The 13,445-nt window shown below is 41.0% G+C and overlaps 1 protein-coding gene across 1 annotated transcript; it reads left to right on the top strand.

Annotated features, from left to right (window-relative positions):
- Nucleotides 1-330: 330 nt before the first annotated feature.
- On the top strand, nt 331-9,520 carry WSB1 (WD repeat and SOCS box containing 1). Its single transcript, XM_054208437.1, has 9 exons — nt 331-490; nt 1,199-1,367; nt 2,360-2,628; nt 3,477-3,608; nt 4,003-4,103; nt 6,266-6,438; nt 6,829-6,942; nt 7,743-7,850; nt 8,388-9,520. The coding sequence occupies exons 1-9, from the start codon at nt 451-453 to the stop codon at nt 8,545-8,547; spliced, it is 1,266 nt and encodes a 421-aa protein (XP_054064412.1). The 5' UTR covers nt 331-450; the 3' UTR covers nt 8,548-9,520.
- Nucleotides 9,521-13,445: the final 3,925 nt, after the last annotated feature.

Genomic DNA, 13,445 nt, shown 5'->3' with positions numbered 1-13,445 from the left:
GGGAGCCGGGAGGTGCCCGGCCAGAGCGGGGGGAAGGACGAGGGACCGGGGACCCCGAGGGACCGGTGGGACCGGGGCCCTGGGGGCACCGAGCGATCGGGGGTACCGGGGCAGTGAGGCCCCGGGAGCACCGAGGGGCCGGGGGCCCCGATCCAGCCCGCCGCGGTGAGTGAAGGGGCAAAACGGGACGCGACCAGCGGAGCGGCCGAGGGGCAGAGACCGAGCCAAGGGTGAGGGCGCGGCAGGGCAGGCCAGGAGGATGGACCGTGTGAGACGATGGGCCCCGCCGGCCGGCGGGCGGAGCGAGGGAGGAAGGCGCGTCCCCCGCCCTCCCCGCGCTACACCCCGCGCCACCGCCGCCATTTTGTCCCAGTCCCTGCCTCTCCGGCCAGCGGCGGTCCCTCTCGCTCCGTTGCAGGTCCCGAGCCGGTCCGAAGGGCGGTCCCGTAGATGGCCAGCTTTCCCCTGAGTGTCAACGAGAAGCTCATCGGTGAGCGGCGGGCGCGGCCGGGAGGGGGAGCGGGACTGGGGCGGCCGGGCCTGCGGCGGCCGGGACGGGCGGGCGGCCGCCGTTGGCGCCGTCCCTCAGCGGGGCCGGTTCGGCGCTCGGCCCGCCGGGGGTCTGTGAGCTCGGCACCGGGCCCGCAGGGCGGGCGGAAGGGAAGCGGGGAAACACGGGCTGCCCCCATCGCACAGAGCCCGCCTGGGGCCTGTGGGGGCTGCTGAATTTATTGTTTTTAAGGAGGGCGGGATATTAAAGCGTGCAAGTGCACTCACATTTCTCTTTATAGGTAAAAGAAAAATAAATTACTGGGCATCTTATTTGCGAAACTCTGCAGTATTAGGTCAAGGTGGAGCATAGTTGTACTTATATCTCTAGAGCTATAGTTAGAATAATTGAATAGCTGGTTTCAGTAAATTTTTAATTTATTTGAGTTCTGCTTCTGGTGTCAAGGTGTGATGTTACTTACTGACAACCAGGACATTTAACCCTAAGCTGTTTCTCTTCAGTGACTCAGTCCCTTGTGCTGGGGCTTAGTCTGTTCGTTGGTTGTACAGTGACAATAATTCCCCTTCCCCGATTACTTTGAATGTCATGAAATAAAACCGAAATAACTAACATATTGCCCGGTTCCCTTGTAACCTTTTAAAATATGCTATTTTTTTTAATGGAATTTCCTCTCCGTTTTCTTTTTAGCACGATCGCGCACTGTAGGAGAACTCTTAGCCCCAACTTCTCCCTTTGACAAGAAGTGTGGGCGTGAAAACTGGACTGTTGCCTTCGCTCCCGATGGGTCTTACTTTGCTTGGTCACAAGGACATCGCATAGTGAAGCTGGTCCCCTGGTCTCAGTGCCTTAATAACTTGTAAGACAAAACCGTATGGCTTTTAATTCTCCTCAGAAACTTAAGAATTCCAAAACAGGAGATGACTTTGAATAGATTAAAACGCATGCATTGGCTTTCTTAGTCTTTGATGTCTTTGGGAAAAACTGAATTCTTTAAATTAACAGCTATTGTTTTATATCTTCCTCTGTGGCCAGCGAGAGAAACAATTGTATTGCAACCTCACAAAGGCTGTGGAGGAGTGATTTGTTAATTGATTCGTTAATTGATTCAGTTGCTCTAAAATAAGAGGAAGTTAGAACGAAAAGGAAATAGACCCAGGCAGAAGGAACCTTTAAATTTCCTGTCAGAGAGCTATTTGGTTTTACCTTTTATGAATTTACTTAAAGGCGAACCTCTTTCCTTATCATTCTTACTAGGATGGAAGTTAAGTTGCAGAAGACACACTTTATTTTCACTTGCAGGTTGCATTTTAATGAAGTTAGTAACCAGCAGTTGCATTTTTGTAGCTGGTCACTTTTCCTCTCCCAGTAAATCCCGCCTCCTTCCCCCCCCTCCCCCCCCCCTTTCTGGTGGCGAGTTAATTGGTTTTCATATGCTGGCCTCAGAGTATCTCTTCCCAGTATTTAACACATGTAAGTAAGTGAATTGCAGGGAATTTCTTGCTCGTTTAGCAGAAAGTCTTAGAAATGTTTGTAACTCGTTTTTCTGTAAATGCTTTAAAAATGTTTTTTTCCTGTGGGTTAAGTTAATATATTGCTCTCTACAGAGGTAAAAATATGTACAAAAGTATTAGTATGATATTGTGTGAGAAGGTTTCCAGGTGTTAATAACTCTTGACAGTTAAAAGAAAAAGCTGCTTCTATAATTTGAAAATAAAAATGCATTATTATGGGCCTCCGAAACATATGTTGTGGCAACTCACAGATTTTATTACATCTTAAAGACCTTTTTGTTCTATTTACTTTTCAAGATACCTTATGCTATTTTTTGTATTTTTGTTTCTTTTGCAGCTTGTTGCATGGCACAAAGAATGTTGCAAACTCTATCAGTCCAAGACTTCCAAGGCAGAATAGTGATAGTGGTCAGAAAAATAAGCCTTGTGAACATATCATAGACTGCGGCGATATCGTCTGGAGCCTTGCTTTTGGGTCGTCAGTGCCTGAGAAGCAGAGCCGCTGTGTCAATATAGAATGGCACCGTTTCAAATTTGGGCAAGACCAGCTTCTACTTGCAACAGGCTTGAACAATGGGCGCATCAAGATCTGGGATGTATATACAGGTAGAGTATGTGAGAGGAAGTTGGCGCTTCATTGTCACTTTATGCAGCAGTTAACATCATTAATACACAGAATGAATTGCTTACAGAATTTTAAATGGGAACTGAACCTTGAATACAAACTAAGTAATCTAAAAAAAGCATGAACTCCTGCCACTAGAAATGTTCAAATTCTGCTAGACGAAGGAACAGAGTCAGGTCATGCTTTGAGATGCAAGTGATGGAAGATGAAGCCTTGTTGCTGCAAAATTGTTAAGTATGTGATTGACTTCGTGTATGTTGCTTTTTACTCTAAAATCTTCCGCTTGGTTGTAGTTTTGAAATACTTCCAAACAAAGGAAACTTTCAAAACATGAAGTTGCTCTCTGTTCTTGAGTATCGGGAAGGATTATGTTGAGGAGGACCTTTTATTTTTTTTTTTTTTTAAGTAAATAATAGTTCAGAAGATAAGATCTGAAATTAAAAAATCTCAATTTAGCTGGTAGCACAGTTGCTAGATTGGGAGAGAACTTCTCAGCTTTAAAAAAATGAAACTAACGACTACTAAGCAATTTCCCGTTATCTTGTAAAATTAAGCTTAGAACAGAGATGTCTATCAAAAGAGAAGTCTTGCCTTACTTCTGAGGTATATGGTTTTAGTGTATAGATTTACTAGCTTTTCAGGAAATAATTGCTTCTTGGTACACAAGTGTCTAAAAGGATACCCATCCTTCTTGCTGTAGGGAGCATTTCTACAAAGAAAATTCTGCTTTCTGTGCTGTAATTTTGTATTCTGTACTTTATCCATAAAGCATTTGATGAGAATAAAAGTACAGTCCTTCATTTTAAGTTGTGGTGTTTTCACATAACAGGAAAACTCCTCCTTAACCTGATGGACCATACTGAAGTTGTTAGAGATTTAACCTTTGCCCCAGATGGCAGCCTGATTTTAGTGTCTGCGTCCAGAGACAAAACACTGAGAGTGTGGGACCTGAAAGATGATGGTATGCATTTTAAGTTTACCTGCTGTAATACATAGGAAAATATGCATGTACTCTCTTCTTTTATTGCTGTAAACTCAGTTAGGTCAGCATTTCTTAGAAAAAAAAATAAATTGTTCTATTAGTCACTCACTGTGCATGCTTTCTTGAAATTCTTTATCTGCAAGTACCCTAAAGGCATAAGCTGGTATTGGGTTAAGTTAAAAGAGTGTCTGAAGTGACCTTTTTGAGTAGGGACATAGGATTTAGAGCCTGCACGATAGCCTGCGTAGAATGACTCTGCAAGGTGTTATTTGGAAAAATAGTATAAAAATTTATAAAGGAAGAACTAATTTGGAAAAGCTTTACAACTTGAATTTCTAATACTTAATTCTTATGGGAATGTCTTTCTTTTTAGGAAATATGATGAAAGTGTTGAGAGGACATCAGAACTGGGTATATGGTTGTGCATTCTCTCCAGACTCTTCTATTCTCTGTTCAGTTGGAGCTAGTAAAGCAGTATGTGTCAGAGTTCCTTGTTCATTAAATCTGCTGAATTGTGTGCATAATCATTTTAAATCTAAGTAACATTAAGCTTGTGCTCGGTGTCATGAACTTCTAATGTTTTATGATGATGTAAAAGTGCATGAAATTAAACTAGCAAATGGTGCATTGAGACACTGATTTATGAATTAAACTTGCACTGCTTTTAGTTGAAGAAACTGTAAGCACTCTTTGAGAAACAGTTGTACACATCTGCACATGTTCATAGTATAAAACCAAAGAAGACTAAAGCTTCCAGTGTTAAATGTTAGATTAATGCATAAAACTATTTTGTTACTGATTTTATCCTTTCTATTTCCTGCTCAATGAAAAGCACTTTTCAAAGTCTGAGCCAGTCATGGTTTCTTCCGCTGAACAAAAATGTTTCTACATGTTTTCCAATACAAATGGCACTCATATCTAAAAGCTCTAGAATGAAGAACAGCGTACTGGTTTTGTTTTCATCTGTATTCTAATGCCCTGCTAGAGAACTGAAAGCAGTGCAGGTAAAGCACATATGCCATAAGCTGCTTTTCTTGGCACTGAAGAATTAGGTTAAAACAGAAAGGGGAAATCAGTCTAGTTACTTTGTAGGTAGTTTAATGAAGCCTAGCAATAAGTAAAATGCACAATTCAGTTATTGCATACCACTTTATATGGATAACTGTTCAAATGCATTTTATATTTTAAATCAGCGCAGAATTGATAGAGAATAGTTGAGGTCTGGGTTTTGTTTCTTCTTTAACTAGAGCAGATGTGGATGTATACATTGATATCTTTAGGCTGTGTGTTTTCCATAAGCTTCTTGCTTTCCCTGTCACAGGTGGTGGCAGCAATATTGGTGTGATTGAGGTTAAGCTGGCACCACTCACACAGGAGCACAATGGTGTTAGCTGGGCAGAAAGAGTGGCATCTCTGGCTACCAGGCTGGGGGCGAACTTTACCATAGGACGAAGTAACCTTGCATTCGACTGCAAGGTGTACTGTACGTACGCAGGTGCTGGTTGATGTCCACTTTCTGCTTTCTTTCTTTCTTTTTTTTTTTTTTTAATAATTTTCACAGCAGTGAAACACACTTGACTCCTAAAACTTAGTTTCCAATTTTATGGAATGTTGGGGTCTCCTTAGAGAAATTGGTCCACACTTTCATAACTGATTGTACAATGGTTCGGTTTTAGGAAGTATGTGAGGCACTAAGGCTACGTTTGCTTTGGTCAAACATATAAATTTATCCAAGATGTCAGTATTTAATCTGTGCAGTAAAACCAAGTCAGGGAAAAAAATCAAGGACCATAATGAGGTCTTTTAGGGACATAACACCTTACACTAGAGTTACATTTTCTGTAAAATTATGCTGCAGTACATAGATCGTTCCTATTAAGTAATTCTGCACAGTCTTTATTTTGATTATATATAATGTACAACTGCATGTAAATCCCAGAATACTATCACCTGTTATCCATTTTTATAATGCAATATGCAATTAGCCTGGTAAATTTTAATATTAATGTCTTTCTTACTGTTGACTTGATTTAAAATGCATAAATTCTTTCTAATAATGTGGTTAGACTTCCCTGTTGTTTTGCCAGAGACGTAACTTTTGGCTGTGAAAATTCTTTTTGCTTGCAGTATCTGTTTCTCTTCCTAGGCTGACGTTGGTGATCCAAGCCAATTGTAAACAAGTGATCTTAAACTCAAAGGGATGCCACTGGAGTAACAATATGTTAACCTTACATTTTCTGTCTGTATATTTCTTAAAATTTTGGTAGTTACTGAAAAGAGGGGACTGTAGAGTTTAACCCTATTTATTTCTGCATATTTTAATAAAATAGTTTTGTAATACCTGAATTTCAGTAAGCTACATGGTTAAATTGTGTTGCCTTTATCTTATATTTTGGCTTATTTTGTTAATAACATTTAACAAACTTGAGTTAGAACTTGCATGTCTGCTTTAATTATTTTTAAAAAAACTTGATTTTAATCTGAGTATGACACTGAGCATATTTTTAATTGTAGTAATTCATAATGCCTGATTTTAATATAATCCTAAATAAGACTAGCAGCTATACTTTAAAAAAAAAATAAATGCTTCATTGCATCTCTGAGCAGAGCTATAACATTAGCTTATTTAATTGCAGGTTTTTCTGTGGGATATGGATAAATACTCCATGATACGGAAACTTGAAGGACATCACAATGATGTTGTAGCTTGTGAGTTTTCTCCTGATGGAGCTTTACTGGCTACTGCATCTTATGATACTCGAGTCTATGTCTGGGATCCACATCTTGGAGTTATTCTTATGGAATTTGGGTAAGTAAAATAGTCAAATCTGGAAACTTTCTCCTAGAGTGAAGATGACTACTGACGATAAATGGGTTTATATATTTAACTGAATTAGACTTGGGAAAAATCTTAGCAGTGGCTGATGTAAATCCTAAAGTGGCAAAGCAGTGGAGATTGTTCTTCTGTCTGAGAAAGAATTTAAAGCACTGATATGTTAACATGTACTAATTTAAGCATCTTCAACAAAGCTGAAGTGTTCGGTGCTACAAAAGATACAGTAGTTCAATTGCCACTCCTGATTTCATGGTTAAATGTTCAGTCCATTTTTTCTTCCTCAGCTTTGCTGGTCCTGGCTGAAGGAAATTCTTCATAGTTGTTAAACTTCATGCTGTTCACTGAGTGTCTCTCTGTCTCCAGGCATCTGTTTCCCCCTCCTACTCCAATATTTGCTGGAGGTGCAAATGACCGATGGGTCAGATCAGTATCTTTTAGTCACGATGGACTACATATTGCAAGCCTTGCTGATGATAAGTAAGTATGAGGAAAGGTTTGTTAGACTCTAATTCTTCCCATATGACATGAACTTTTAAATACTAAGTCAGCTTTTTTTCTTTTTTTTGAAGGTGAGAAATGACTTTTACTGGTCTTGATAAAAGTAGATGAGTTTTCTGGTATATGTTAATGCTCATTCTGAATGTAGAAATAGTTGTGTACAGGGTAGATGATCTGAATAACTTAAGTGTGTAACAGCTGAAAACAGAAAAAGAGGGGTTTTAAACAGTGAAAAATGTAAATGGAGTTAATAATGCAGATAAGATTTTGTATAGTAGTAGATTCCAAAGTAAAAAGAAAAGTATTCTGTGCTCTCATATTCAACTTCTGTTAACACTGCAAATAGTATTTTGAAAAAAATGTATTTTAAGAATATGAAGAATGTTTTCTCAAGATGACAGCAAGGTATTAAACTATCTACAGGAAAGGTTTAGTTTTTTTTAATTAAGACAAGCATTGTTGGGATTTCCTAGCATATATGACACTTAAGAGATTGTCTAAGTCTGTAGTTCAGGTTATTGCTCTCTACTGGTGAAGGCAATCTTTTCTTTTAGTCGGTGGAGTTAGAATGGTTGAAGAAGCACAGTTCAAGGTATAGATAAGGAATGAAGAAGCAGCATTTCAGGCCAAATCTGAAACACCTTCTGTGCATACTAAAATGTTTATAAAAATTCCCCGAGCTCTGCTTCAGACTAGTTTCTTGTGCAGCTTCAGAGAAAATATCAGGCAGAATTAAATATCTACTCTGATAACTTACTACTTTGTTCTTCCCTTTTCAGAATGGTAAGATTCTGGAGAATTGATGAAGAATACCCTGTACAAGTTGCACCTCTGAACAATGGGCTCTGCTGTACTTTTTCTACTGATGGCAGTGTTCTAGCTGCAGGGCAAGTATACACTTTAAGTTTTTTACTCTTAAAAATATTAAGGTAACACAAAAGGTTGAAAACAGTGGCTAAGTGTTGTAAAAATCTTCAACGGTGACTTGCAACTTGATGCTTTTGACTTGGTTTTGGTACTATTTGTTTAAACATGCCTGGAATAGCAGTAAAATCAAGAGGCTGATAAAACTCATTTCTTACCTTTGAAAATAAATAAAAGACAGACCCACAAACATGTGGATTGGAAAAAGACCATTAGATAATCAAGGGCAGTTATTGTGTTTCAGGTGGTACGCTCAGTAGCTGTTGGAAGATCTGCTCAGGCCTGTCACACAGACAATCAGCAAGTTGCTAATTGTGCTGCTATAGCTTAAAAGAATAACTGTCATCTAGTGTGAATGAGTCCAGAACAGCTACTAAGCAACAGGAAGCTCAGAGCAAATTCCCCAACTACCAGTGCGTATTTGGGAATTTGTACTAACTTGAAATCATTCAGGTGGGATAATTCTGTTGGGGTTTTTTTGTCTTTTTTTTTTTTTGCAGGACGCAGGATGGCAGTGTGTACTTCTGGGCAACTCCACGACAAGTTTCCAGTCTCCAGCACCTATGTCGCATGGCAATTCGACGAGTGATGCCCACTAGCCAAGTCAAGAGCTTGCCTGTCCCATCAAAAGTGGTGGAGTTCCTTTGTTACCAGATTTGAATTTAAAAAATAAAAGTCAAACTGGCAGGTGGCCCAGCTGCTGAAACTGGCTAAACACTTTAAAGAATCCTCAAACTTTACAGCCTTTAAGCTTAAAACTCTACAGGTTTTCAAGAGCTATTTAAACTGATAACCTAAATACTATTTTGTCAGTATGCCTGACACGTAAATTTTTAGTATTTATAGAAAACACAGTAGAAGTATTCCTGGTGTTCTCAATTTTCTAAAATGTAACTGTGAAAACATGTACATATATAGACATAAGCTGCTATATGATATCAATGTACCTTTAAAAACTGCTTTGATGATTTTTTTAATGTGTATCATGTATATATTGCTTTGGTAGAGCCATCAGATGCATCTGTGCTGTAAGGTGGAAGGATAGCTATTGTCCTGGGACACTGAGTTAGAAAAAATATTGACTTAAGGAAGCTTAACTACTCTGTATGTATGTCTGTTGGTTGGGGTTCAGGAAACTGATCCCCAGATAAGAACTCATGCTAGTTTATTTCAGGAAGAGGTACAGCTTGGCTTTTTAGAGCAATGTATGGCAAAGGGACGTAGGTGAAGGTAAGGGCTGGAGTCTGTCTAATGTAAACCCGGGAAACCGTGCCTGTGTTTCAGCTAAAGGCGGCCTTCAGTTCCAGAGCAGCAAACCAGGTTAAATTTCAGTATTGGGCAGTGTTAAAGAAATAGTTCGTTACATTTCTAAAGATCTAACTACTGTATTATTGCCTGATACTTTGTCTGTAATGAGAGAAGTTTACAGACTCAGTTTATTATTCTTTAACCCTATAATATCTCTTCGGGGGTGATTATTGGTTAATGGCCAAAGATAAGCAAAATACTTGGTTTTGCCTTGTTATTTATCTGTACCTGCAGATATAAAGAATGTATGCATTGCATAAAATGCCTGATTATATATATTTTTGTTGAATTTTTTTTATTAAAAACTTGTATAAAAGTTTCCTGACATCGCATCTGGTGACTGATTTATCAACACTATGCGCATGCAATGGTTCTGGTGGGAAAATGCTACTGCAGGCCTCTGCATAGTTTTCCTTTCCAGGACTCCTGTACACTAATCTTGGTGAAGCTTACTGTGGGGAGCTACAGCGAGATCTTCAAGCCTTTTATATGGGCAAAGGTGAGAATCATACACGATGTAAGCGTTCCCCTGCCCCTGCAGGGTGCAGAATGTAGCAAATGGAGTTCTGAATGCAACACATCCGTGGTGGCCACAGCCTGTGAAACTGCATACACTGAACCCAGAGCCTGTCACTGCTTGGCTCTGTCAGAGAACTGTTTGGTAAACCCCTTTGTCACATCAAGTGGTACAAAATTCACATGATGTAGCAGGTAGGGATTTTGCAACTTGCCATCAGGAGACCGAAATTCTTTTCTTCACACAGCCAGTGGCCTGTTACAGATTAACTGCCCTACGCAATTGCCAGCTACCCCGCTGCCTGGGTGGGTGACGGGCAGACGGCACAGGCTGAAGGGAGATATGCAAGTCCAGCTTATCTGTCAAAAATGGAAGGGAGATTCCACCCAGCCCCATTTGATCAAGTAATGCACCCTTTTACTTTTTGTGCGGACGATGCTAAATCCCTTCCTGACTTCCACCAGCTGAACTACTAAATAAAATAAATATAATGAAATAAATTCTTTCATTCTCAGGCATACCATTAGCATTTTAAGAGCCTGCAGTGCCTTGGAACTGCAAAGGCACTTTTCTACTTCAACAATCTGGTCTCACTGGCAAATGTATTTTCTGATCACGTCCTTGTTTTCTTAGATGAAGTACAAAGAAAAAAATCTATGACAAGAACTCTGAGTCCAGCCCAGCCTGAAAAGGCTACAAGTAGCCCTGCTGCTCTGTGTCTCTATTGCTACACCATTCTCAGGTGGCAACACTTGCAGGTCAGATTCAGTGAGAGAGAAGTAACATGGTATTTCAGTCTATTTTCAGCGTAACTTTTTTTATTTGCACATATACAAAGAACAGAGACAGCCACCAATAGCAAGCAAGCAAGTGACCTTTTCTAAAAAGCTCAGCCCAGACACCCAGGCCTACTTTCCAGGAAGATTTCCCCCAACACCGTTTCCAAACACCATAAATCAACTTTCCGCTTTCCAAGGAGTACCACACAACAAAGCCAACGGGACAGACCTTCCTCAGGAATTAAAACACAGCTTGCAAGGAAACAGCATAATGTCACCATGCTACCCAATGACTCACTTGTTTGGCACAAAATTTTTCATAAAAATATTGCACCTAATTGAAGCAAGTATTTCCCTCTTTTTTTTTTTATTCTAAATATGTGTATCATTAAGACAAGGCTTCTCATATATTGTCCAGTTGACAGACGAACCGGTGAGTTCTCTGCCTGCCCCCCAACACCTCAACACAACTTGAATGCAGATATGAGTGAAGAACAGCAACCATGCACGAAGTTTTCTGCCAGGGAGCTTCCTGATTTATACACACATGCTCCCTCTAAACGCGGAGTCACTCCGAGCAGCTGGAGCGCTGGGTGCTCCGTTCTGTACTCCCTGCTGGGAAGTTCGTCCCAAGGCTGCAGTAGCCCTTCCCATCACAGACCCAAAACCAAGAAGCAAGCGGTCACCAGTATCTCTGTATCAGCAAAGATTAAGCAGATGGATGCAGACAGCTGTGATTTTTAAGTACGTACTTAACAGCTCTGCCTGATGAAGGAAATAATTATTCAACAAGCTTGGAACAGCATGCAGGAAGTTTGCTGGGCCATTACCACTGTGCACGCAGTCTGGAGTGATGGGAATAAACTGCACCTCCGGAATGTTGTTACGATGGGTGGAAGTGGTTTGCAGATTAAAGTATGCTTTGCTGTTGTTACCATGCTATCAATAGTCTGGCCTAGTTACAAACACCTTACAAAGAGAAAAACTGAACTGGCAAAGCAGCACCTTTGTGTCGTGGATGTGCTGTTTGGCTAGGGCTGAGCAGAACTGCTTTTAGATCTGTTCACAGCCATCTAGAAACATATCCTGCGTGGTAAGTATTTCTGTGGCGAGTGTAATTAATGTCTATAAGCCCTTTTGCAATCCTCAGCTGAAGCATGTTTTGGGTTTGAAAGTCAACAAAGTCGACAGGACCCACGTTGGGGGTGGTGGGAGCAGAGCTCGTCCTGCAGGTCGCTAAGATGCTGCCTGTGTTACCCAGCCACTGCCCGCACAGCCCCACCGGGGCAGGCAGCACCGACAGCCAACAGGAAAAGGGATGATGCAACACCTTGCAAAATTTCCTGACAGGGGCAGAAATATCAAGCTAAGGAAGACAGAAAGACACAAATAAATAATTGAGAATCACTGTGTCAGAAACTCTTTTAAAAAGGCAAGTGTGATACTGACACAAAAGTGACAGACAGAGGTAGCCAATACAAATTTGGCTCATTTGTGCTTATACTGCAGAAGCAAGAAAGACAGCTCTGTCACGCTAGGCACTACACAGAGTTGTAGGAAAATTAAGAAAAGGTGCTCAGGAGTCCAAGATGATCCAGAATAAATTTCCTTTCATAAACGTTGCCAACTTTGAGAGAATTTTGTTTTAGAACACTTTGCTTTTCAAGCTGTATAGTCTCTGGATGTCTTCCCCACCCCATGTTTGTATCACACCTTGCACTTGAGTCTTGGTCTATAACCAGAGCTTGTGGCTGCCACAGATACAAACAAAAAAATAACTGAAATATTGTAATCCTGTTTGTTTTCTCTATAAACAAAGAGCACACTGGTAGAGGTTAGCCTGCTACTGACTTTATTTTATATTTACCTGTCCCTCTTTGTCTAAAGCATACAGTTAATGCTTTTCACTTTGTCATGCTCGTCAGCACAGCATTCAAGGCTGAACTTTTAAGATGTGGTTTGTGCTACCGAAGAGATGCTTACAGAGCTTTCTCAAATGGCATGAAAGTATCATAAGCATGTGGGAGCTGGAAACATGTTTGATTAGCACCTCCCTGAACTGAGCTAAAAGCAAGGCTTGCCGAGGGCGTAGTTCTGCAAGATCACCATTCCAGTCCTGGAATTAGCAAGTGTGATTTAAATGCAGAGTCTTACAGAAGAGGCTTATTGAAGGGTTATTTCAGGCTGCATTCACTAAAAGCTACGATTTATGGAAGTGGAGGAAGAAAACAACCTCCTTGCTGCCCCCCTTCACCAGCTCTGAACACTGTGTCCCCGGCTCTTCCAAAAGGAAACCACCTCCATGAAGTCTCAGCCTGCTTCTCCTAGCTCTGTCTGCATCAGCTGCTGGCGTTCCTTGTAGCACCACAAGACTGAGGCACCTTTGGGTGATAACCAGTTATACTTCGCAGAGAGATGCCTAGTACTCTTCCGCAAATCTAACAGTAAAAGGCTCATTTTTCATCAGTACATATTTATCCTCCCTTCCATTTGCTCATAGCAACACCTTCTGACAGACCTGGGTGCCCAAGCAGCACAAACTTTGAGGACTGAAGTTGCTGTTATAACATTTCCAGAAGTACAAGAAACCCACAAATGACTTACAGGTGGAGGAGCTGTGGCAGGCAGCCGGGTCCAGGGAATTGCTGGGTACCAGCACACAGTCAGCAGAGAGGCACCTGAGGAGAAGCAGCATACTCGTGTAGGACACAAAATGGAGCTTTCCCCAGGAAACTCCTTCCCCAAAGCAGGCTGGGAGGGAGGAACTAAAGGATTAAAAGTGTAGGGAAGGAGTTTTCTCAGGAGGACAGAACCTGGGCTTGACTGCAATTAAACCTATTCCAGGCTGATATCAATTCCCTCCCAGCTGCTCTTAACTAACAGCTCTCAACACAGTTACAAGGAGAAGGTGGTAAAAAAAGGCAAAGGGAGTGAAAAAAAAAAAAAAAAAAAAA

Source organism: Rissa tridactyla, chromosome 7 (genome assembly GCF_028500815.1).
Source record: "Rissa tridactyla isolate bRisTri1 chromosome 7, bRisTri1.patW.cur.20221130, whole genome shotgun sequence".
Taxonomy (NCBI): Eukaryota; Metazoa; Chordata; class Aves; order Charadriiformes; family Laridae; genus Rissa; species Rissa tridactyla.
This window is presented reverse-complemented; position numbering and strand designations above follow the sequence as displayed.